The following is a 27004-nucleotide window of genomic DNA, read 5'->3' as shown; positions in this document are numbered from 1 at the left end:
CACAACTTACATCACATTCACGCCATGTGTTAAGTCAGTCCTAATAGAACTAAACTTTAAATACAAAATAAATAAAAGAGATGCATGTCAATCAAATACATATACACAGTATGCGACATATATTTTATTAAATGAAACAGAAATGCAGATGCATATATACATGATAAAATTTTTATAGATCAACGGTGTGGATAAATTGGTAGTATCTCGATGAAATGTGCTCTAGCGAATAAGTTTGGTTGTTTTCCAACTAAGCTCTTTAGAGGATTCCATAATTCCCACTACAACAAAAAACAATATCTGATAGCATCTGGAAAATGCTACCAAAAGTGAATGGTAGCATTTTGAACAATGCTAAGTTAACTGATGTAACTAAAATGTTACACAGCATTTTGTAAGGGCCACAAATTATGATACATAACATTGAATTATTGCAATGCAATTAGCTTTTTGTGCTTTAGGTGAATATTAGCATTCTTCAAGATGATAGCGTTTAGCAAACGCTATCAAATCATATATAGTTCCCTTGCAAATGTCTAACATAACTTCTAGAAAATGCTACAAAAGCATTTTAAATACTACAAAAATATTTATATCATGCTATTATAGCATTACAATGCTTTTCATCCAATTCATTAACTCAAAATATCATTTTAGTCATTCCATTGATAAAAAAGAAATTATATATCATTCATTGACAAAATAAAAATATTTAAAGATCCATAATCATATAATAAACATTCAACTATAAAACATTTATAAAAAATAAGTATGCAAGTGTCATACTTCTATACTTTCTAGTGATCTTTAAAAAAGAACTATATATTATCTTCAATTTGTCCTCATTCTTCAATACATTTTTGCACAATATCCTTGATCACCTGTATTATGAATTTGAAAACAAATAAGAATTTTATTCTGCTAATAAAAAAGAAACAAAATAATGCCTTCTTAACAAAATTTTCCCATATAAGTAAATTACAAAAATTAAAGTGTACTCAACTTCAATTCACGCTTACATTCATCCAAACCATTCAATATCATCCATAAATGCTAGGCCATTAAGGATATAATAAGTATATAGCATTGTGGAAAAGAAAAGGATAAAAGTAGCAATAGTGAGTAGGAAATGAAAATCAAGTGTTGCAATAAATCAACTAGAACATTAATAAAGAAATTCTAGAACTATATTCTTTAATTCATGTGGAAGCCATTTTATTTTTCGTCACATTACATCTACCCAACTAATCTTCTACTCATTTTGTACCTATGTTAGACATAAATTTAAGAACAACATTTCATTCATATTCTAAACTACACAAATGCAACGAGCAATTATGATAACTTAGTCCTGCCTTTGTATCAATTAAATATTGCCTTCTGCAGCCAATTTTTTTTTTTTTTTAGAGTATCAATACTAGCAGTGCATTCAGTTTAATCTAAAAGAATTATGTATTGATGCTACTAATAATATAAATAAAACATGAGGCTATCATGAATTTTGAGAGGCTTTTGACAACTCTCAGCGTGTAGTCCCTATGAATGGGCAAAATCTAAAGAACCAATTAATGTGGGCTAGTTAATAAATTTGTTTGTGTCCAAAGACCAATTTAATAAGTCAAATTCAAGTTTTATAGCTTAACAAATAAAACCCAGATACTACCAAGAGCAAACGAATTTAGATTAATTTAAATCTTCATTCAAACAAAGTAAAAAGAAAAGCACAAGCATGAGACTAAATTCGGAGATAAGTCTTCACTTATGGATCTCACTTAAGGATCAATTGGTTGGAATAATGCAACAACGACCATTACTCTAACCAAATGGAGGGATTGATATTCATGGGCTTAAGTATAAGAGACGTGACAAAACAACAGAATCAACAGAACAACCAACAAAGCAACAAAACTAGAATTAGTAAAGGAAAGTCCACAAATAATGAGAAATCATAAAGATTTACCTCAACTGAAGTTTTCCCTCCTTTAAGATGCCCATGCAACCCATAAATGTCGCATTTTTGAGAAAATTCTGGCTGTTAAGGATCAATCCTTTTACCTTGCAGGTTGCAAACAAATCACTGTATGAGAAAAAAATAGACAGATTCCCCCTTCCAGACCTTGGCTTATGGAGTAGATTAAAGAGAATCACTTAAAGATTCTAACAAGACTAAAAGCATGAATGCAGATTAAATTCTAATAGATGTCCATATACCCAAAATTTATAAGATAAAACCTATTATGTGATTGATATACACAATTTCGGATTGCTAAGGCACAAATGAGAAATTTCAGCCTCTAATATATTACTCCTAAATGTAAGAAAAATAAATGAACCCAACATATAAGAAATTGCTCCAAATAAAAAATGGAATCAACATGACAAATCCTATATTCATAATTGAAAACCTAAAATCTCTAAAGCAAATTAAAAAAAAAATAAAGCTTACATGTAAATATCAATGAGAAAGATTTGAGGGGAGATCCTATAGTAACAAGCCTTGAGACAATAAGAATTACCAGTCAGAACTTTTTGATCTTGAGAGATTTAAGCTGTAAAATCAAGGAAACAAAAGAGATTGATTAATGAGGGGATTTTGGGACGAATCCAGAGAGAGATAGAAAAAGAAAGGGATATAGGCTTTAAGGTTGTCCCACTATAATAGAAAATTTTGGGAAAAGTGAGTGCCCGCTCATTTCTAATATTGGCGGTATATTTATTGAGTAATGATACAACTACAAACTCTTGTACAAACTTATTTTGTACAAACTGACGTGGCATTAATTCATTGGTTGAATGAAAACATAAATTAATAAAAACAAATCATGTGGGCTAAGTGATATTTAATTCAACCAATCTTATCATGCCACATCAGTTTGTACAAAATAAGTTTGTACAAGAGTTTGTGGCTGTATCATTACTCATATTTATTTACTTATTTTTTTTCGTTTTTGTAGCATTTTTCAAGTGTTGCAAACGTGTGTTTTTCTCGTAGCATTTTAAAAGAGCTACATTAGTCAATATAATGCATGAAATTTTTTTTAAAAAAATGCTACTAATGGAATATAAAATGCTATAAAAAGTAAAATGTTATCACTTAAATATTTAATTGTGTAGCATTTTTTTAGAATGTGTTACCAAAAAGTGACGTTTTATAGCATTTTGTAAGAAAATGCTCCTACATAATATGCTACTAAAACTGATTTTTGTTGTAGTGTCCACTCGAATTACATAAGAATGTTGTTTCCTCAAAAAATAAAATAAATAAAATAAAAAAGAATCTTGAGCTTATCATATGATCTCCTTTGAAAATCTTTAAGGCTCAACTTGAAGTAGACAAGAAGCAATTACAACTCCAGCAACATGAATATTATTGTGTTACAACTTACAAAGCTAATATTAAAGATATTTTTTACTCCTTTTCTTAAAATACTTTTAAAAACTTTGAATTACCTTTTTATTCTTGGTTCAATATGAGCTCCTTGAGCTACCATGCCTGAAATGTAAGTCGATGCAAGAGCCCGTGAAGCTGTGTTGTCATGTCAACTTGACGGATTCACTACCACGATGTCGATCAGATTAATCAAGTTGTTAATTCTTGTGGAATTGAGATCTAGTTATTATTCTTTTATAATTTTGTGCCAAGCTGCATTTATAACAGTGTATGAGTAAAATTTAGTTTTATATATATATATATATATATATATATTCTCTTTTTTGAGCAACCTTAGCATCACGAGAAAAAAATTTAGTAATAAGAGAAAGAGTAGATATGATTAGAGATGTAAAAAAATTTCCTACACAGAGATAAAAGAAAAGCATGTAATACAACACTTAATAAAATTGATAGTTTGGAAACCCATCGGCATGATGAGAGAGCCGTCGGAGGAGTTTCGCACCAATTAAATGAAGGATATTGGAGGCCAATGTTTGCTAAAGAATAAGCAGCAACATTATTTTCTTGGAATGTGTGAGTTGCCTTGAAGTTCATCTGGAACAAAAGACTAGGACAATTCAACCAACGATTATGTAAGATCCAAGGGGTTGAAGTTTAGGAGCAAGTAAAAGGTGCACAGCCAACATAGAAACTGACTCAATCGAAAGGTTGTGCCAGCCTTTTTCAAAGGTTCTTTCAGTCACTAAAATAATGGTCATTACCGTCGCAAAAATAACTATATATTCTTTTAAAATAACTACCAATGATGACTTGCTTAAAATATCAGTATAAAAGTTTAATCAGCACTGAATCGAAGACCGTTCATATGGTATTTGAAAAGAAAATAAACTAGGGTATACATATAAAGCTTAGAGTGATGTGACACTATTATAATTGGACCATGAACATGTGAAATGAGAATGTTCTAGTCATAGCTTGAGCCATGGTGATGTTTCCGACAATCATAAATTGAGCAGAAAGCTTGTAATGCCGTCAAGAGTAAGAGCATAACAGTAGCCATAAATGTAAGAAATTGCCAAGAACCAAACACATTAAGCTTCTTATTTTTCCAACACTTTACCCTCCATCGGCTATTGTAATATTTGTTAACGTCTTCAATCACTATATCAATGTGTGGCACTTTCGTCAATCTAATTGATTTGCTAATCCCATTCCACAATTTGGCAACCTCTGCATCACTCCTCAATCTGTTCAAAACAACGCCATTTTCTCTAAGCAACTCCACATCCTTTTCAGTGTCAATAATCCTATTCATCAGCTCAGAGTAACGAGTTAAAACCAGCGGCCCTGATGCATTTGATGCTTCATATGCCACTAAGTTTCTCAAGACGAACTCTGTATTAACATCTAAACTGATGGTTGGAAGGTGTAATATGGCCTTCTTTGCATCGAAACTGACGGTTGAGATGTCGCCAACAGTGGGTAAAAAACGAACATTGGATTTGGCAAGCTCAGTGACTGAAGGGATTGTGATTTCCTCCACTAATGGTGGTTTGTTCATGTGTTTGTTTGAGGGGGATCTCTCAGCATCTGATTTATTTCCTTCGTTGTCTTGTGGGAATATTAAATTTTCAACCGGCTGTGCCAAGATTGAAAATCCAGGAATCTTGGAAAGCATGAAGCAGGGCAATTTGAACAAGAATTTGATAGGTCTTGATAGATTCATCTTTGAAAGAAGCTTCCAAAGCTCAGTGAAAAACCTTTTAGAGTCGTCCGAATATATTTCTTGATCATCAATTCCAGTTATTGCTGCCCGTTGCTCTGCTTTTGGCACAATTGTGTTGTATAAATAATCTAGCAAATGGGCAGATTCTGAAGCTTGGATCATTGGCTTGTTCTTTTTCATTTTAAAAGGTGAAACTCCTTCACAAAAACCTATTAACATTGCCTGCAACAAATAATCGGTTGATTCCGAAGATGAATATTGAACTTGAAGCATTTTTCTCAACACAAATAAGGGAATTTGATTCTCAAGCATCGACATATCTCTAAGAATCGCATTATGGGCAGCTTTCATCCCTGCATAATCAACCAAATGCGATATTGATAATGAGGAAGAAGTAGCGGGTAACTTATCATCTTTCATGGCATAGATCTGAAGAAATTCAAGCAAGAATGATGCATCAATCGTCATCATCCAAGCAAGAGTCTCACTACTGAATTTCAAATACTTGTGATAACAAGCTCGAATCTGTGGCTCAAGCTCTTTCAATTGATCAACAACACACTGGAGCTTATGCTCGCCATAGAATTGTCTTTGTGCTCTTCTCGCTGCGGCTAGCTTGTATCTCTCCATCTCATAGAGCTCCGGACGCAAGTGATGATAAGGGCCAATTGCAACTTCTTGTGGAGTGTATAATGAAACAGGATCACTTGACATCAATGTTTTGGGCACACTGAATATGCATACAGGAATTTCAGTTTCGTTTTCAAGCTGATCTTCTTCAAGAGTTCTACGGATGTTGATGATCCATTGACGTTCATCAAAGTTTTGAATTGGATTGGAGGACATGTTTGATTAATTTGAGAGATAAAGAAGCCAAGTTTTTTTTGTTAAGCAACTTTTAATTCTTAAATTCTAAAAATGGCTGCTTATTATTATTTGATTATTAACGAGCGGCGTAAGTAATTAAACGTTAACTAGACACTGTCATTATTCCAAACGTAAAGAGTAAATAAAGCTATAATCAAATACATATACATGCGTCTAAATTGTGCTAAATGTGCATGCTGCTAATGTGGTATGACTTTCCTATATAAATCTTTCTCGTTTAAAGAAAAAAACGCTATTGATCATATTGAGAGGCACACATGACAGGAAACTTATGTGAGAATACTTCTCCAGTCGTATAGATTTTCTTCATAGAGTGTGTAATTTATAACTGTCATGAGGATCTATACTATGTATAGACCTTTTTTTTTTGGAAAAATACATTCAACAAATATGCAGCATTTTGTGGTTGCTTTCTATTAATTAATAATATTGCTTTCTACTGCTTTCTCTAAAAGTTTATTTTAAGAGCTTGTCAAACTTGGTGCATGTTTGGGAGTTAGGATTAAGTATGGGATTAGATTAACTTTGGGATTAAATATTTTATCCCATGTTTGGCTACTTTGTTTGGATTGAATTAGGGAGGACTAAATTTAAATTTAGTCCTCAAATCATGGGATTAACAATCCCAATTTATAAGTGGGTTTAGATGGGATTAGAATAAGAGAAAAAAAATTATTCATATTTCTTTCATAAATAACACTATTTTTAATTTGTAACCTAAAATTTAATTAATTATTTTATTCATGATTTACTTGAATTTATTTTTTATTTTTTTTATAGTCTAACTAAATTGGTATCGTTATGGTAATAAAATTAACTATTTAATAATTTGTTACAATAATTGATTGTATTGAATTTAATAATCACCAATGTAAGATTAAAAATAATCATGAAAATTAATAATACAAGTAAATAATTGATTTTATATATACATTATTTGCTAACTTTTTGCTAATAAAATATATCTAAAATATCTGATAAAAATTAATTAAATAATTAAATAGTTTTATTAATTTATATTTGTTTACTATAATTATGAATACCCAATAACTAATTTACTACATATTTAGTGCTCTTGTTAATTACCTTTAAATTAATTTTAATTATTACTCTTAAATATTCATAAATATTTTTTGGTATTTAAATATGATTTAAAATTGTCCAATTCGATTTTGTATCAAAAATAGTACAGTACATAGCTTAATCCAATCCAATCCTAATAATTAGTCTAATCCAATCCTGCGTACCAAACATAACCTAATACTATAGCAGAGAAGAGATACATCAATAAGTTGACCAATGTGCAATACATATAAAACGAGTTTTAGCAATCTGTCACTCCAATTGTTTTTATTGGTTTGATCTGTTTTGTCAAATCTTGTCTAGTATTTAAAAAAAAAAAAAGATAGAAAAATTATGTATATTTGAAGTTATAATAAGTTGAATAATGTTATTCTTACTTTGTTGAAATATTTAATTTGTATTCCAATTTTGAAGTAGCAACTTATATGTTATCTATTAATCAAGTATATGTTAATAATGAATGATAAAATTATCAATTTTTCTACCCTTAGCAATAAATAATTAGTGACATCAGTTAATATACAAATTAGTTATTACAATTGAATAAGTATATCATTAGGTACCTTGATTTATTTTGTTAATGATATAAATAAAAGAATAGGCAATTTCTAAGTTATATTTGTAATTTGTTATAACCTACAACAATTAAAAATAATGCAAAAATGAGTAACATGCAAGCAAGTCATATAGGGCCAATGTTTTATTTTGCCTCGCTTTTTGTGGTTGTAAATTATACTAAATGCAACTTACGGAGACCCAATAATCTATATCTAACAACAGTCACAAACGAACTAATGGTGGAAGTCGCTAGAATTTAATAAAATAGTTAACTCGAATTTATTTTGTTGTTAATGATAGCAGTCAGAAAAAGAATGAAAAGGAAATGAAAAATAATATATCTATAATGTAGGTATCTACCAAGAGCCGCAAATGTACTACATATATATATTTTTCTCTGATAATGATGGAAATCACTAGAATTTTCTTAAATAAATAACTCGAATTTATTGTGCTGTTAATGATAGAAGTCAGAAAAAAAATGAAAAAATAAAAAAAGAAATGAAACCTAATCTATATTTAATGAGAGTAAAAAATGTACTGCATATATTTCTCTAAATAAGTTAGAAATTAGCTACTAGAATTAATGCTTACTTTTGGAACTAATTCCCCTCCTGTTGTGTATCAAACATGAGTTAAATGCTCATTTAGTCTTTTTAGTTTCAGTCAAAAGAAATTATTAGTCATCGAATCAAAATTTATTATGTAAGGATAAATTTACACTTATTATTTACATTGTGTATTGCAATAGTACAATTACAAAATGATCACACTTTAATTTGTGCCTACTTCTGTTTTGTCATTTATAAGGGTAATTTTTTTCAGTAGATAGTTGATAAAAATAACATATATTAGGTGTGAAATAAAAAAAATAAACTTTTATAAAATTGTTTATAAGGGGGTAAACTTTAGGTGCACGGTTGATAATTTTTGGGTTAATTATTCATTTAGTTCTATTTCTAAAAGTTACATTTATATCATAGATTTGTTTCTATTAAAATTTATTTAATTATCATATGCTTTTCACCTGTTTGTAAGACAAATTTCTTTGAATTTACTGTACATAAATATTATTTTACCCTTAGATAGTCAGATCCAACAACTACCAAACTAATGACAAAGGTGTTTTGGATACTTGTTGAGAATAAAAAGGATAATGAAACGACCCGTCCCGAATCCATAGGATGAATCTATCTAATCTCACCTAATCTAATTAATAATAATTTTAATATCTAAGAATTCTACCAAAATTTCGACAGAGTCTCATATATAATTAAGAAATTCCCAAACATGTAATTTATAAAATTAACACTTCCAAAATAATTCAATATTCAACCAATCTCCACAACCAACTTTCTCAATAAACATACTAAATATCACCCAAACATTATAATGTTAAATACAGTAAAGTATTCTTAATCATAAATATGTACTAAATTATACAATCTAAAATATTCCAATAAAATATCTATGATTTCTAACACCATCATGTGGCTATAATTTTAAATCTAACTATTGTTGCTGGGTCAACTGATGTACCTGCAAATTTCCTGTGGGAGGAAAAATATAATAAACACGGGGTGAGTATAAAACTCAGTAAGTTCAGTGAGGGGATAATACTTTTTGAAAAATAAATTTATTTAAAATAATTTAATCTTTCTCTAAACACTTTCATCAAAAATATCATAAGAACTCAAATGAACTTACTTAATTCAAATCATGCACTGAAATAACAATATTACATAAATCTGCATAATTATACCATTTCAATGACTAACTTTTTAATTATAAAACACACACTGACATAAACAAAATATATAATACCACGTATAAATCAAGGAAATCATAATACACTGTAATCTCAAAATACTAAATTTTGAAATCTATCACCAAACAAGTACTTAGGGAAATAATCTCGTCATACCCAGACATCAACGGACAGGCAATCAAGAAACCATAATGCCCTGAAGCTACAACAAGTAGATAGGATAATGTCATCTCGTATGTCTCATATCTCATATCCGGACTTCAACGAACAGGTGATGACATACTAGCTAAGTATCGTCATACCCCGGAGCTACACGGATAGACAGGTAAGTATCATCTCATATATCTCATTTCACAACCTCAACAGACTAGAAATGACGTACTAGCTAAGTACCATCATGCCCCAGAGCTACACCGATAGATGGGGAAATATCATCTCATATATCTCATCATATATGCGCATGTATGATCTCATCCCCAAAGGACAATTCGCCCAAGTACACATCCCAAAGCCTCTATGTGTACTTAGACGGGCCCCAAGAGCCTATCTCATATATCTTATCATATCTATGAATGCATGATCTCATCCCCAAAGGACAATGCGTCCAAGTACACAGCCTAAAGCCTCTATGCGTACTCAGACGAGTCCCAAAGGCCTATATCTTATCTGTATCATCATATCTCATCTATATCATCTGTCTCATCTGTAATCTCAATATCTGTCTGTATCTCAACATATGTATCTCTATAATTATTATACTGCACGCATAAGCTCCCAAAAGGCAAAAACGCCCAAACACACAGTCCAAAGCATCTATGTGTGTTTAGACAGACCCTAAAGGCCTCTTATCTCATATCATTTGTATCACTGTATCCGGAGGGGAAGGGTATTGTCCAATGATTTTGCAAATAACATTTTTTTATACATATTCATAAACATATAATCACATCTGAAATCTCATTTCATTTCCATGTAACATGCTTCAAATCCACTTTATTCTCTTTAAAATTATTACCATGCATTTACTCAAAAACGATAATAAAAATCATTAATCAAACTCATTTTTAATAATGATAAATATCAGCACATAGAATAAAATTCATTTCTAGAAAATCATTAAATCGGAACATTAAATACTTATTCATCAAAACATGGTGTACTGTATCGTAAAATCAGAATATATAATGAAAATAAATTTTGTATATTCTACTCACAGTGACGATGTTCGAACTCAGTATTGTCAACGTCTAGGGGTTGATTCTCGTTCGTGGATTCTCCTAATTCAAGGAAAAGACAAAATCATGCTCCGTAAATGTGAAATACAACTAATTTTACGCAATAAATCTCTAAACGAAAATCTATCCACAATAAACTATTCTTATATACATCAAATTACCAAAATACCCCTGCATGCCATAATTACCAAAATGCTCCCGACAACAATATTTATCAAATTATCCTCAAAATCTTCAATTACCAAACTGTCCTCAATTCAAATCACAAAAATAACTACAATGTCAGAAATTACGAAATTACCCTCACAGTAAAAATTAACAAACAGCCCTTAACAACTTAAATTACCAAATTACCACCGAAATCCCAAATTACCTCACTGCCCTAATCTAAAATTACCAAATTATCCACTATTTTTAGAAATTACAAATCCACCCCCAAAGTCTTGTGAAATTACCAAATTACCCCCGTCAGTCAACGGTGACGGGGCTTCAGTCAACAGCGATGGGAAGGTCAAAGCCCTCGGTGAGTCCAATGGTGCCGGCGGTGACCTCCCACGCGCGGTGATGGCGGCGGATCGTGCTCCCAAATCCTTGAGCTTTCCAGCGGTCGCTGACGGCCAAAACGGAGGTTTCAGGTGACGGGGTTGGTGGAAAATGAAAGCTGGTGACGTGAGGAGTATAACTCAAGCAGTGGTGTGTCCAAACTTCGACGAAATTGACGGCGACGGAGGTGGCTTGAGCCGCAGTTCTTTCGAGCTAAATCACCGGCGTTCTGGTCAGTTTTCGACGACGAGGATGGCGAGGAAACGACGGCCGGCTTCCAAGCTTCAGATCGATACCTTGATCGGCTGGTAGGATCGGCCGGTAGGGTGGCCGAGATCGTGAAATCCAACCGGGTCACGTTTGCGAGTCTCGTTCGGTTCGCAGGTCAACTTCCCTCTCTCCTCTCTCTCACCCCCTCCAATTTATAGAACCGGCTCCTTTTTTTCATTTTTTTTCTTTTAAACCTGAATAACAAATTAAGTTAACACCAGACCTGTGATGAAAGTAAAATCCAACTACATGACCTTTTAATTGTGTTCCATTTGTCTTAATTTAATGTCGTGATAATTTTAAAATAATCAAAACACGATATATTTAATAAATGTGTAATATTTAATAACCATCACCCGTAATGTCGGAAAAATCGAATAGTATCAACTTCACCGTAATAATTCATAACAAGTCCGGCAAAATTTAAAATTAATGTCGAAGGGACAAAATTAAATAATACACTTAATTAGGAAAATTAAAGTGCATATGTTATAGATAACTAGATGATTAGCTCAAATTATGAGGACTATAAGATCATTTACTCATCAAACATGGTGTCTTGTTTAAATTTGACAAGCACGTTCACTTATACTGCACACACTCCGTATCCATTCACTCCTTATTCACCAATAATCAGATAATTTCTTAATTGCCACATCATTGAGATACAAATTTTGTAACACTACATTATAGGATCATTACTCTATTTGCTCCAAATGGAATATAAAGCAAACTAAAATTTTACTTTGTTACTTTCACACGCAATTTACAATTTTACAGCAAATTAAATTCCACACAGTAAATGGGGACATAAAAAAATTTGAACTTTTCCTTGAATGCAATAATTGAAGTAGAAAAGAACGATATAATTCTTGTAACAAAGGCACCGTGCAAAGCTTGTCATTCAGAGGTTGAGCCAAGATTGAATTTACGACAGTTATAGTCTGAGCAAAAAGCTTGCAATGTCGTCAAAAGCAAGAGCACAATGGCAGCTAATAATGTAAGGAACTTCCACGAACCAAACACATAAAGCTTCATATATTTCCCAAACTTAACCTTCCATCTGTTGTAGTAATACTTGTTAACATCTTCCATCACTCTATCTAAGTGTGGCACTTTTGTCATTCTAATTGATTTATTCATCCCATTCCACAGATTAGCAACCTCAGCATCAATCTTTAATCTGATCACTATAATCCCTTTTTCCCTAAGCATCTTGGCATGCATCCTCTTGGGTATCAATGATCCCATTCATCAACTCAGTGTAACGAGTAGTCAAAGCCAAAGGCCCTGATGCGCTTGATGCCTCATAAGCTACTACGTTTTTCAATACCACCTCTGTATTAACATCTAAACTGATGGTTGGAAGGTGTAATATGGCCTTCTTTGCATCGAAACTGACGGTTGAGATGTCGCCAACAGTGGGTAAAAAACGAACATTGGATTTGGCAGGCTCAGTGACAGAAGGAATTGTCATTTTCTCCACGAATAATGGGTTGTTCATGTGCTTGCTTAAGGGGGAGCTTTCATCATCTGATTTCTTTTCTACATTCTCTTGTGGGAACACTACATTTTGAATCGTTTTCCAGGGCAATTTGAACAACAGTTTGATAGGTTTTGATACAACAAGCTTTCTAATAACTTTTATAGGGCCTTTATCTAGCGTTAAAAGCAGCTTCCAAAGCTGACTGAATAACCTTTTTGTGTCGTCCGACTATATTTCTTCAGGGTGCATGGCTTCGCCTTGGTCGTCAACCTTAGTTATCTCAATTTTTTGTTCAGCTTTTGACACAAATCTGTCGTATAAAATGTTTAGCAAATGGGCACGCTCTGAAATTTTGATCATTGGCTGGTCCTTCATTTTGAGAGGTGAAAGCTCTTTACAGAATCCTTTTAACATTGACATCAACATGTCATCTGCTGACTTCAGGGATGAACATTGAATTTCAAGCATTTTTCTTAAAACAAATAAGGGAATTTGGTTCTCAAGCATCCCTAAATCTCTAAGAATCACGTTATGAGCAGCTTTTCTGTCTGCATAATCAACCAAGTGTGACAAAAATTGTTAGAGGAACTGCTTGAACTAGAAATGTGGCTATGATTACTGAAAAACTCTGAAAAACTTAAGCTGACAGGTAAAGAGTTTAATAATTATGTTAAAGATAAGTCTTAAACAGACCATCTCCTAAACATGAGTTTCAGACATTGCAGTGCTATTAAGAGATAAATGGGCAAAAATTTAAAACACAAAAATAAGTTAATTTGTCGTGATATGCTCTTCCATGTGAAACATGGGTTTAATAGATATACAAAACCTGGAAAGACATTTCTGAGAGATAAAAACTCGAAAACAGGCCGATAAATTTAAATAGATTTTAAAAGTAGAATTTATGCATCTCGAGGAACTTGAACATCAAATTTAAGCTTTAATATTACGTCAGAGAAACCGTTTGACCCAAAATCTTAAGCCAATAAAAGTCTAATATAATATTAAAGTTAAGTTGCAGTCGCAGAACTGACCATCATTCATGGCATAAATCTGAAGAAACTCGAGTAAGAAGTCTCATCACTGAAATTCAAATACTGTGATAACAAGATCGGATCTGCAGCGCAAGATCCTTCAATTGATCAACAATATGCACCGTGGAGTTGTTTCTGAGCTCTTTTCGCCGCATCCAGCTTATATCTCTCCATCTCCTAGAGCTCAGGACGCCAGAAAAGATAAGGGCCAATTGCAACTTCTTGTGGTGTATAAGAAGCAGGATCAGTAGACATCAAAGTTTTGGGCACATTGAATATGCAGGCAGGAAAATCTGTATCATTTTCAAGCTCTGCTTTGAGGATATGGCCGATGTTGATGATCCATTGACGCTCATCGATCGAAGTTTGGATTTGGATTAGAGGACATGTTGGATTAATTGGAGAAATGACGAAGACTTTTTTTTTTTTTTTTGCCTTGAAGAAAATTAAATGAAATAAGGCTTTTATTAATGGGCTTGAAACTAACACAGAGTTTTCAAAATTAAAAAAAAAATGTCAATCTTGCCTACCATAGTTTATTAAAAGCTCCACATAAGTTTATAAAAGAGGACTTATCGATACATCAATAATTTATTTACATTTATGCTAATCATTCCAAAACTATCCCAATTAATATGATGCTCATAGGTGGCGTATAATTTTACATTATTATTAATTCACTATTATATAATCTTTATGTGGTGCATGTCGCATCAGTTTAAAAGCACTTCTGGGATAGCTAATAATACTCTAAAATATGAAACACGTGTAAAATGAGCTTGTGTTTTAATAGCAAGATGACTCTCGAGTTTGAAATATTCCTTGATGGTATATGCGTGTTCACTTATTTTGGGTCCCTAACACTAATCAATGATCTCTAGTAAGAGTCTTGGTGCCCCGAGTATCCTTTCGCTCTTCGTTTTATTATTTAGGAGATAATTTTACAATACTAATGAATAAATGACACATCAAATATTATATCATTAACATATAAATTTTATATCTCAACTTTATATGATCATTACTCTATTGATCGGTCCAAATGGAATATAGGGCAAAAGAAGCAATCAATTGAGCTAGTGACGGTGCTCTTTGGCATTGAATTCATAAGTTACTCTAGTTAATTCTAATTCATCAACTGAATTTCAAAGGTTACTCATTGCGTATTAATTAACTAATTATTTATTTACTAAATTAATCAATGGTAGAATTATCAATTATATTAAAAAGTCATGAAGGATCATGGAAAAATCCTTTAAATAAAAGGGCCACATGGGATATCGATCAACAAGCAATCAAGCATGCATTTCATTACCGGCATCGTTACAAATCCCATTCCCCGGAGAAGAAGAAAGCAAACAAACAAACTTTTCCTTTGATTCGCAAACAAGTTACAGCAAAATCCCACACTATTTAAAAGAAATTAAATAAATAAATAACCTTTCGAAATTATAACTTGAATCAAACGAAATCAGTATCGAATTTGCGACAAGTATAGACTGAGCAAAAACCTTGTAATGTCATCAAAAACAAAAGCATAATGGTAGCTATTAATGTAAGAAATTGCCAAGAACCAAATACATAATATTTCATATATTTCCCAAACTTCACTTTCCATTGGCTGTTGTAATGCTTGTTAACACCTTCAATAACTTTATCAATGTGGGGCACTTTCGTCAATCTAATTGATCTACTCATCCCATTCCAAAGATGAGCAACCTCTGCATCACTCTTCAGTCTGTTCACAATAATCCCTTTTTCCCTTAGCAACTTAGCATCCTCTTCAGTGTCAATAATCCCATTCATAAACTCAGTATAACGTGTAAAAATCAAAGGTCCAGATGCATTTGATGCTTCATATGCCACTAAGTTTCTCAATACAACGTTGGAGTTTACGTCTAAACTGATGGTGGGAAGGTGTAATGTTGCTGTTTCCGCGTCGAAACTGACGGTTGATATGTTGCCTACAACGGCTGAAAACGTAACATTGGATTTGTAGAGCTCAGTTACTGAAGGGATTGTGATTTCTTCCACCAATGGTGGCTTGTTCACGTCACTTTCGCTTGGGTGGGAGGAGCTCCCATCATCACCTGATTTATTTCCTTCTCGGAATAAAAGATATTGAAATTGTCGTGCTAAGATTGAAAGCAGGGGCAGCAGATTTTTTATAAGACGGATTGGGCGTATGGTCAGTTTTGAAACCAGCTTCCAAACCTCTCTGAACAACTTGTTACTGTAAGCTAGGTCAGTGGAGTATCTTTCTTGCGGTTGCTTGGCTTCGCCTACGTCGTCAACAACCTCAATTATCTCGGAGGCCTTTTGTTCAGATTTTGGCACAACCATGTCGTACAAATAACCTAGCAAATGTGCAGACTCTGAGATATTGATCATCGGCATGTCCTTCATCAGTTTAAAAGGCGAAAGCTCTTCACAGAATCCCATTAACATGGCTTGCAACATTTCATCAGCTGATTCCAATGACGAGTATTCAAATTCCAGCATTTTTCTCAGGACGAACAAGGGAATTTGATTCTCAAGCATCACCATATCTCTAAGAATCGCGTTATGAGCAGCTTTAGTCCCCGCGTAATCAAGCAGATGCGACATCGATCGTGAAGAGTAAGTTTTAGACAACTTGCCGTCTTTGATTGCGTAGATCTGAAGAAACTCAAGCAAGAATGATGCACCAATGGCCATCATCCAAGCTAGAGCCTCATTGCTGAAATTCAAGAAATTGTGGTAACAAGCTCGAATCTGTAACTCAAGCTCTTTCAATTGATCAACAACGTCCTGGAACTTATGATCACCGTTGAAGTGTCTTTGAGCGCTTTTTGCCGCGGCGAGCTTGTATCTCTCCATCTCATAGAGCTCAGGACGCCAGTAATGATAAGGGCCAATTGCAACTTCTTTTGGAGTGTAAGAATCGGGGTCGCTAGACATCAAAGTTTTGGGCACACTGAATATGCAAACGGGAAAATCAGTATCAGTTTCAGGTTCTTCTTCGAGTGTTCGAAGGATGTTGATGATCCATCGATGTTCATCAAAGTTTGGATTTGCATTTGGATTAGAGGACATTGGTAGATTGACTGGAGAGAACAAGAGACAAGAGAGTTTGTTTTCTTAGAGTGAAGAAAGTTTAAGTTGGTCGTAATAATAATAATAATTATTGGATGGTTGGAATTGGGTGAAGCTAGTTATGCGTACCTAGGGCGAGCATTGCTTAATCTATTGGCATGACAGGCGACGACAGTGTTTATATACACACATATAATTATTATAATAATATTGTTAAAGGCGAAATTCAGATCCATTTGAGCTGGAGTTTATTAAAGTAAAGAAAAAGTCAGTGTCAAAAGCTATCCATATGATAAGATGCTTCATACGATGCTTCATAGCTTCAACTCTTTTCTTATGAATAAATTTTTATTAGTCTTAATGCCTATATGTTATTGAGTTTGGGCAACTATATCTTTTAAGTTATATTATAGAAGTGTTTGGTAAATATTAATTGCTTAAGTTTATTTGATCATACACTTATATGATGAAAAACTTATAATATTAAAGTTCTTAAAATATTCCACTAATCTGATTCATGATAATTCAATGATGAAAGGTTGGGGAATTATACATGATTGCTTTGAAAATTCTAGATATATCTTGCGATTCTTATATAGGTTTCAATAGATTGAGCTTGAATGTGTAATTGCAAAAGGCACTCTAACACTCAAGTTAGTATTTGTTGATTAAGAATTACTTATTTGTTGATGAAAGGTTGATTAAGAAGGGATCTTATTGGATCTCATTTACAGATCAAGAGATGTGGGATAGACAGGAAAATTTATTTCAAATTTGAATCTTCATCATTCATTCCCTTTGTTTAATTTGGGCCATTAGATTTGATAACCATTTTTTGTCCATATCTAAGTTCTCAGCACGTGGTTTTGTTAGTAATCAAGTGCTATTACTTATGAACATTTCCGAGTTTGATTGTTGTTCGTTTTTTCTTGGTCTATCATGTAAATAAACTAATGGATATTGATTTTCAATATGGGGTTAACATAAAACCATATCGAATATTGATTTCTTGATCCATAATCAATACGAACCATGCCAACGCAAGTCTTTAATCCGAAACCAATGTAAAATATACATGTTTATCCACGGGCGGACGCCATGTAAGACTAAAGGGTGCCATGGCCCCCCCTGGGTTTTAAAATATTTTGAGATTTTTGAATAAAATATGAATAATTTACACACTGATCCCTGTACAATTAAGTTTGGCCCCCCTTAAATTTTCTCCTGAGATTCGCCCCTGTGTTTATCTCTATTGACGATACTTAATGGATATCTGGTGCAATATAAATAGCTATATTTTTTTGCCACTTATAGATATTTTTACTATTTCTGTCAAAATTATTATTAAAAGTTATATTTATTCACACTATCAACTTTTATTCATGGTCAATATTTTTTCTATAGCAACTATATTTTGAAAGTTACAAGCATCTTAATAACAAATTAATAGGCCTTAATTAGTTTTTGTAAGATTAATATAAAATTCGGAAACATGCGGGTAATTAAGAAAGACTATTTCCAACTTCTAGTCTAACGAGGCAAGAGATCGAGATGAAAGGAACTTCTCCACGCAAGCCCTTTAATTTTCTGATCCTAAATAATCTTAGTTCTTAGAAGATGCGTGCACCAGAGAAAGAAAGTGCATTCACGTCAACGCTATAATAAAATTATTTATTAATATGCACGCGATGCATGACCTTCACGTCAACAGTGTAATAAATAATTTGATTAATATGAAATACATGTAACACGAGTTCGATTGTTAGATTTAAACTTATAATTTACTGAGTGAACTGTTGATATGGTCAATGGTCTAAAGAAAGGAATCAAATTGTCCGATTGTTTTTATTTAAGCTACGTAGGATTGGACAAACTTCCGGATATTTTTAAAACTCTATAATGTTTGACATAATATCCCAAATATTATATCTTTTCAGAAGTTGGAGACATCCGTAGCATATGCGTTTCAAAATTATTCAAAAAGTCCTAAAACATAATTCTATTTTTCTCCACCAGAATATAGAAAGTGAAATACAAAACTATGCTTACGTAATTCAAAAGAATAATAATATTCAGATTAAAAAAATTGACAAAACACTGACAGAAATTAATTTAGACCAAATCCATTTCAATCAGTTAAAAAATTAACACGGTAAAACGAGCCCCTTAATTTTGATTATGTCAGCCTTCCTTCTCTTCAGCATTTAAAATTTATAAGATATCCGAAATGGATACAAGAGGAAATCTCCTTGCACGCTCTTATTCCAATTGTATCAAGACCGGCCATTAAGACATACGATTGATGTTTTCAACGTTTTTCTTTGTCTGGCAAAGGCTAATTAAATAATGTGTCATGCGCAGTATTCTTCAGAGTTTCTTTCCAATTCCATAACTTCTGTGAATATTTTATTTTAATTTTGTTAGAATCTACAATTCGGATAACTCTTGTCGTATAAAATCACTTACCAGCCAAATACTTTATCTAACGGAAAGCGTGCCATGTATATATATGTCAGCTATTGAAGGCGGCTATTCTCCATTTCTACGTGCCCAATACATATTCTGAGTTTTTTTTTTTTTATGGTTTCTTATCTAAAAGTTGCGTAGCTTGTAGAAGTTCTGCAGTTTAACGTTCTCAAATTCTCTCCTAGTGTTGTGGAAAGTGATCGATAGAGACATAATGGTTTTCATTATCATCATCATCATCATTATCATCATCATCATTGTTGCCATTATTAATTTTTCACATGTTTAATTAACATTTAGTATTAGAGGCTTTGCGCATAAATTATATTTTCCGTTAGGACACTTTTACCTAATAACTTGGCAAATAATTAAGGCAGTGGACTTTTCAATTTTCCTTTACGAGTTTCACTACTCTTTTAATTATACTTTCTATCCTTTTCAGTAATTTAAGACTTGTCCGGGGATGTCAAATGTGCAGCTCCGGGTCTTTTATTTGATCAACAATAAACTGAAAAGTATGGTCACCATAAAGTTGTTTCTGAGCTCTTTTCGCCGCATTGACCTCATATCTCTGGATCTCATAGAGCTCAGAACACCAGTAATGATATGTAGACATCAAAGTTTTAGGCATATTGAATATGCAGACACGAAAATCTGTAGCATTTCGAAGCTCTTGTTTGAGGGAATGGCAGATGTTGATGATCCACGGACGCCCATCGAAGTTGTATTTGGATTACAGTACAGAACTTGCATGTCGGATTAATTAGAGAAAAGAAGAAGACAAGTTTTATTTTCCTTCAAGAGAATTAAATGAAATGTGTGGCTTTTATTTTTTTTTTTTTATATTATTAACTTATGCAATTATTGAATTTCGAACTTAGGATTTGAGACCTAATAATAGTATTCCTTATCACTGAATCAGACCCTGACTTCAAATGTGGCTTTTCAAATGGTTTGAGAAGAGTAGCATTGATAGCATTGATATGTAAAGACATGTTTTCTTGCACAAATTTGGACCCATGATTATTTGAAATGCACTAAATTTTTTAAAATTCTGTATCTCACGACATTTATTAACAATAAGCCATTTAAATTTAGTTAGTTATTCATTTTCATCTCATAACTATTGATCGTTGTTGTGTATATTATTCAGCACAAAATTATATCAGCATAAATTGTGAATTTGGTAGTGCTAATCATTCTAATACTCTCTCCATTGATGTGATATTCATAAGTGGAGTGTATTTTACATTATTTTTAAATCACTATTATATTCTTAATATAGTGTATGTCACATCGGTTAAAGGTATTTTTCGGAATAAGTAACAATACTCTAAAAATATGAAACTCATGTAAAATGAGTTTGTGTTGTTCTAGCAAGATGACTCAGTCATCGCTGTCAATATTGCTGTCAAGATGACTTAGTAGTCATTCCGACCAAACGAAAAGGTAGTCATTATAATTCAAAAAGTTTGGTAATTGGGTGGAATAGAGGGAGGAATATAATAGATTGGAATCCTCATTCCATAGAGGAATAGAGGGAGAATTGCCATCAAATCCCCGTTCCCTCAATTCGGGGAATCTCCTAATTCCTCACCAAAGGGTGGGGAATTAGGTGTTGAGGAATTGGGATCCCCTTTATAATCCTCCATTTCCATGGTTACGCTTTGCATATAAATATTATCTAATAAAATATATGTCATAATAGATTTTTTTTTTTAATCAAACTAGCTGTTGTTCTGTTACACCTTGGTTATGTGTTCTGAATTAGAAAGGAAAAATCAAATCAATTGTGGATCAAAAGTTATAAGACCTCAATTTGAAAAGGTCTTTAAAAAAAATATTTACATAATAATAAATCAATTAATCTGACTCGAAGCCATCAAAAGCATATGCGAATTTGAAGCTCAATTCCTGGAGTGGGACCTACCTTGGTATACGAGCAAGAAAAAACTACTCTCATAATGTATACGAGCATACTCAATTACACTATTTCAAGAATGCAATGAGGAGTTGCCCACCTTCAATTCAAAATAAGGATTTTCAAACAAGAAAAGTTTTTGGAGCTTCTGAACCACTTTTCTTTTTCCATTCACTCCTTACGGTATATATACTTCAATCAATCATAATAATATGCACACACATATGGTAAGTAATGAATGAATAAGTTGAACAGTCTTTAAATATAATATTAGGTGAAAGATTTGCATAAATATTAGGGCAGCAAAACCAGTAATTATACATTTCTATTCATCTTTCTTGAAGAACTAAGTTAAAATTACTTAATCCCCAATTTTAAAATATGATTGGCATAACTGCAGAAAATGACAAATCTCTATGAAATATCGAAAAGATGAGCATACATAGTGCATTAGGTTATATATTTGAATTGAATATTGATCCGATCAAACGTTTAGTAAATTTTTAAAGAATATTGTTAATGAATTCCAGGGAAGTTAAGATATTTTTTTAAAAAAATAACAAACCTCCACAAACCTAAAGACAAAAAAAGATTGCATGCATTTGCTTCTTCATCTTTTGACAGAAACTATAGCTTTTGACAAAAGAAACGAAAAAGAAGTAAACCGAGCGAAGAACACAATGTTCTTTATCAAACCAAAACGAGCTTCTTTTCTTCTTCATCTTCTGTCACCTCTACTGTTGATTTCTTCAACGTCCTTTTTTTCACTATCTCATGGAGCTTTTCAGTTTCACAACCCACCATCTCTACAACTTCAAGGTACATTAACATTTCTTTTCGAGTCATTCTGCAGTGCAGATGTTTGCATGCTTGTAAACTTGAAACAACATTAATTAATGTTAATAACTGACTTTAAATCCACATTTTGTATATTGCACATCCTGCACCGGAGTCTTAACAGTTAATGTTTTAATCCTGCGTAGGAATAATCGCTGGAAGTGAGTATGGTGACCTCCCATGGAGGGTGAGAAGGTCTTTTCTAGAAGAAAATGATGTTGAACTTCTGGAGAATAATTCTTCCTTGATATTGGCTGCAAACAGAACTCACAGGAAAGACCCTCTTGACCATTTTAAATATTACAAAGGAGGATGGAATATCAGTGAAAAGCATTATTTCTCTGTGAGTTTCGTCACTTCCTAATTTATATTTGTAAGGTTTTAGTTATGTGCTGTAATTGTTTTTTTTTTTTTTTAATATCCTCAGTGAAATTTTTTGTATAAGTTTTTCTCTATCGATAATCATCAAGCATCAAGGTTTACAGATTCATATTCGATAATTTTTTAGGCCGTTTAGGATATTTGAGGTGTTATGATCTTTAATTCACAACTATATTAGCTATCAAGTAAAATAGAATTGGGTGTCAAATATAATAAATGGGTGATATAACTTTACCAAAGCTTTATCTGTCAGTAAGTTGAAAAACATAGTTACAAATGGACCCCTCATTCATTGCTCATTTATGGGATTTTGAACATTTTATGGTGTACTTCTAGTTAGTTCTAAACTTTAGATTTTAGGAAATTTTTCATTCATTCTTCTGGATTGGTTTTGTTTTCTGATGCAGTCTGTTGGGTTCACTGCTGCTCCTCTGTTTCTCATTGCTGCCATTTGGTTTCTGGGATTTGGCCTATCCTTGCTGATCAAGTGTCTATATCATTGCTGCTGCCAGCGCCGCGGTTTAGGCTTCTTTCAAACAACTTATGCACTTTTTCTTATCCTTCTCATATTCTTCACCATTGCCGCAATGTAAATTCTCCCTTATCCTCGATGTGTGTTTCATGCTGATATTTGGTTAACTCATTGTAATTCTTTTTGTTAATGGTTTCAGTGTTGGAAGCATTGTTCTGTCTATTGGACAAGAAAAGTTCCACAATAGTACAAAAAACACATTGAAATATGTTGTGAATCAGGCTGATGCTACTGTCAATGAACTTAGGACTGTATCAAACTGTCTATCTGCAGCCAAGACAACCGGAGTGGATCAAATATTCCTGCCTCCTAGTGTCCAGCATAACATTGACAGGGTTGATAAGAAGATAAATGGTTCTGCTACCACACTTGAAAAGGAGACTCATGATAATTCAGATAAAATTCAAAAAGCTTTAGATGCTGTGTGAGTAAAAATTCCCACTTTACTAGCTTGTAAAGGTATTGTTTAGGGCTTACTGTTAGGACTTGTATTGATCACCAAATCTATTGATTCTCCTTGCAGAAGACTAGCACTAATCATTATCTCTGTTGTAATGCTCTTCCTCTCGGCTTTTATTGGCTTCTGTAAGTAATTTAATCCCCTCGGTACTTTCCAATTATCTAGCCGTCATTGCTTTCTCCTGTCACAGTGACAGTCATCTCTACCCTTTTCGCAGTAATGTCAATTTACAGAATGCAATTTCTTCGGTACATGTGAGTGGCTGCATTAACATTTCTTGCAGTGGTATCTTTTTCTTTTTCTTATCCATCTCTCCTTCATGTTACATGCTAACGAGTCGAAATTGAGTAATTGCAGATTAGTGATTTTGGGGTGGATCCTTGTCACTCTAACATTTATATTAGGTGGCATATTTCTTCTCATGCACAAGTACGTACCCCGCTTAACATAAATTATTTCACTTAAACAATCATTTTTCTTTTTTCTTCTTAAAGCTTTTGGATCTTGTTACAATGCTGCAGCGTTTGCAAATCTTTGAAAACCTCTCTTTCATTTTTCCAGTGCGATGGCAGATACCTGTGTTGCGATGGATCAATGGGTTCAAAACCCCACGGCTCATACAGCTTTGGATGATATTCTTCCCTGTGTGGATACTGCTACTGCCCAAGAAACATTGTCTCAAAGCAAAGATGTTACTTCAAAGTTAGTTGGTGTTGTTAATTTTTTCATCAGTAATGTGGCTAACAAGAACATACCACCCACAGTTGGACCGCCTAATTACTACAATCAATCCGGTCCGTTGGTTCCAATCCTCTGTAATCCATTCAACTCTGACAGGACCGACCGCAATTGTCCTGATGGTGAAGTGAACTTCAGCAATGCAGCCCAGGTAGCTAAGCTAAAGCAAGCACATAGCACATTTACATATTTGTGGCTTTTGAAATAAATGTTACTTGCGGAACAGGCAACCATAGAAAAGTACTAAAATATCATTGTTTTTTACACAGGAATGGGGGAAATACATCTGCGAAGTTTCAGAAAATGGTGTCTGCACAACCGTAGGCAGATTGACGCCGGCTTTCTATGACCAGATGGTGGCTATTGTCAATGTGAGTTACGCGTTATATCGACATGTTCCGCCCCTTGTTGAGGTAGCAGACTGCACATTTGTTCGAGTAACGTTCGGAGGCATCACTGAGCATTATTGTCCAGACTTGAGACTATATAGTAAATGGATAGTCATTGGATTGGTCATAGTTTCAGCTGCAGTTATGCTTTCTCTGATTTTCATCTTCTGGGTTTTTTATGCAAGAAAAAGGCGGCATGAGACAGACACCGGACAGTCAATGCACACGACATCTCCTCAGGATCCTTCAGGAAAAGAAAAATAAGCAGTGAATTTGAATTTAATTTCCTTTGTCTTGTTATCATGGTAGGATTCGGAAGTCCAAGATTTATTAAACATAAGTGAATTGCGAGTATGCATTATTAATTTAATTAAACAATATAAAATATTTTATCCGGAAAATTTGCACTACATGATAACCAAGAATAATAGTGTTTGTAAATTCAGCTTTACTCATTTTTAGTCCTTTTTTTTTTTTTTTTTTGGCTGAAACAAAGAACCTCAGCGAAAGCTAAGGTTTAAAAACACGAGGGAATGCAGTTCCGAATCCATCATTTCGAAGCCAGGTCTTGAAGCCCGGGGAGGGGTAGTAAAATAGTGAAGGCCAAGAGGGAGAGTAAGGGCATGACTAGCCATGAAATCTGCCGCGAAATTAGCTTCGCGATAAACAGGGTGGACAAACACCTGCCAATCACGGGAGAGAAGACCAAGAATATCATTGACAAGGGGCAAGGTAGCATTAAGGCTTTTCCTGTTTAGCAACTGAGGAATACAAAGGCTATCAATCTCCACCACCAACAATCTTATACCCATTTGCCAAGCCAATATCAGTCCCTGGTACAAACCCCAAAGCTCTGCAATTGTTACAAAGCAAATACCAATATTCATGCAGAAACCACCATGCCATCTACCAGTAGCATCTCTAATCAACCTCCCCACACCCGCCAAACCGGATCCCTTCCTGGCACCATCAGAGTTTAACTTATAATACGGCCATCGAGGAGGCAACCAACCAAACATGTTTTGAACTCTCAACCCGCGATCACTTTGAAAAGCCTCAAAAGTACGAAGTATCTCCTCAGCTCGTACCCTGATATCCCGAACCATGCTTTCCTCATTCACAACTTTACCTTCAAAAAGCAACTGATTCCTTCCCACCCATATACACGGTGTATAATACACCAGATGGCTACCCCGAAAATGCAACTCCATTCTCGATTGTTACCATGAAGACCCGTACCTTGAATATTGGCAAAAATCCAATCACGGGTTTAAGTGACGAGTTTAAATTCTAATCCCACTTGATAGCAAGGCAACATGAATGAATGAAAGTCATATGCCACAAGGCAGTGGCGGGCCTACAGCTGGGCTGGACTGGGCTGTAGCCTGATGTGGTCTCGGAAGAAATCATATGTACCCCTTATATTTTCATTATTTTTATGTAATAACATAATTTATATTTTCCTTTTATGTATGTCCCTTTATCAATTTTATCATATATACCCCTTATTTTTTATCAATTTTATATAATAATAGAGTTTTTATTTTATTTTTAAATACATTCCTAATTCAATTATATTTTGTTCTAATTGAAATTAGTGGTTTATTTTATAAAATAATTGAATTATATATTTATTGAATAGATTGAAAACTTTAGGGGGCTAAAATATTATTACTGTTTTGTTTTAATTTAAAAATATTTTAATTGAAAAAATATGCCAATACTTACAAAAGCAATATATTGCAACAACTATAAATCAACATTTTCATAAACTTTTTATGTGAATTTTGAGATTTAGTTATTAGTTACATTAGCTAAGAAAACAAATTAGAAAATAAAATTTGAACATTTTGAGGAGTTTTTAATAGAAGAATCATTAGCATCTAGTTCTTCAAAGAGAATTAGAACGCTTGAAAAAGAAAGAACGACAATTAAATACATTTTTGCTAGGTTCAATTTAATTTATTATTGAAACTTTTGACTAATAATATTTTTATAATTTACAAAGATCAATAAATTTTAATTGTTTAATTTATTTAAGCTTGGTAGTTAAGTACTTGACTTCAAACATAAAAGTTTTACTTACCATTTTTAATTAATTGTAATTACATGTATTAATTTATTTTATCTTGAAATTCTTAACTAATTTATTAATCCATATATAATTACATGTTATTATATATTGCTCTATCATATTTCATAATTAAAAATTAGTGTTTT

At 33.1% G+C, this 27004-nt stretch overlaps 3 protein-coding genes, 1 long non-coding RNA gene and 1 pseudogene across 4 annotated transcripts; 1 reads left to right on the top strand and 4 right to left on the bottom strand.

Moving 5' to 3' along the window:
* Positions 1-635: 635 nt before the first annotated feature.
* LOC112497153 (uncharacterized) lies at positions 636-2669 on the bottom strand. The gene is made up of 3 exons (XR_008056737.1): positions 2447-2669; positions 1961-2055; positions 636-881 (listed from the first exon to the last, which is right to left on the bottom strand). It is a non-coding gene; the product is annotated as an uncharacterized LOC112497153 (long non-coding RNA).
* Positions 2670-4358: 1689 nt separating this feature from the next.
* LOC102629785 (putative UPF0481 protein At3g02645) lies at positions 4359-5966 on the bottom strand. Its single transcript, XM_052431300.1, has one exon. The coding sequence runs from the start codon at positions 5964-5966 to the stop codon at positions 4359-4361; it is 1608 nt and encodes a 535-aa protein (XP_052287260.1).
* Positions 5967-12365: 6399 nt separating this feature from the next.
* LOC102629498 (putative UPF0481 protein At3g02645) lies at positions 12366-13479 on the bottom strand (annotated as a pseudogene).
* Positions 13180-17060, bottom strand: LOC107175390 (putative UPF0481 protein At3g02645). The gene is made up of 2 exons (XM_052431299.1): positions 15629-17060; positions 13180-13499 (listed from the first exon to the last, which is right to left on the bottom strand). The coding sequence occupies exons 1-2, from the start codon at positions 17058-17060 to the stop codon at positions 13180-13182; spliced, it is 1752 nt and encodes a 583-aa protein (XP_052287259.1).
* Positions 17061-22127: 5067 nt separating this feature from the next.
* On the top strand, positions 22128-25066 carry LOC102629207 (uncharacterized). Its single transcript, XM_052431298.1, has 9 exons — positions 22128-22266; positions 22431-22627; positions 23073-23254; positions 23337-23621; positions 23721-23782; positions 23875-23911; positions 24015-24086; positions 24219-24546; positions 24665-25066. Exons 1-9 carry the CDS (start codon positions 22128-22130, stop codon positions 25046-25048), a joined length of 1686 nt encoding a protein of 561 aa, XP_052287258.1. The 3' UTR covers positions 25049-25066.
* Positions 25067-27004: the final 1938 nt, after the last annotated feature.

Source organism: Citrus sinensis, chromosome 7, assembly GCF_022201045.2.
Source record: "Citrus sinensis cultivar Valencia sweet orange chromosome 7, DVS_A1.0, whole genome shotgun sequence".
Classification (NCBI taxonomy): domain Eukaryota; kingdom Viridiplantae; phylum Streptophyta; class Magnoliopsida; order Sapindales; family Rutaceae; genus Citrus; species Citrus sinensis.
This window is presented reverse-complemented; position numbering and strand designations above follow the sequence as displayed.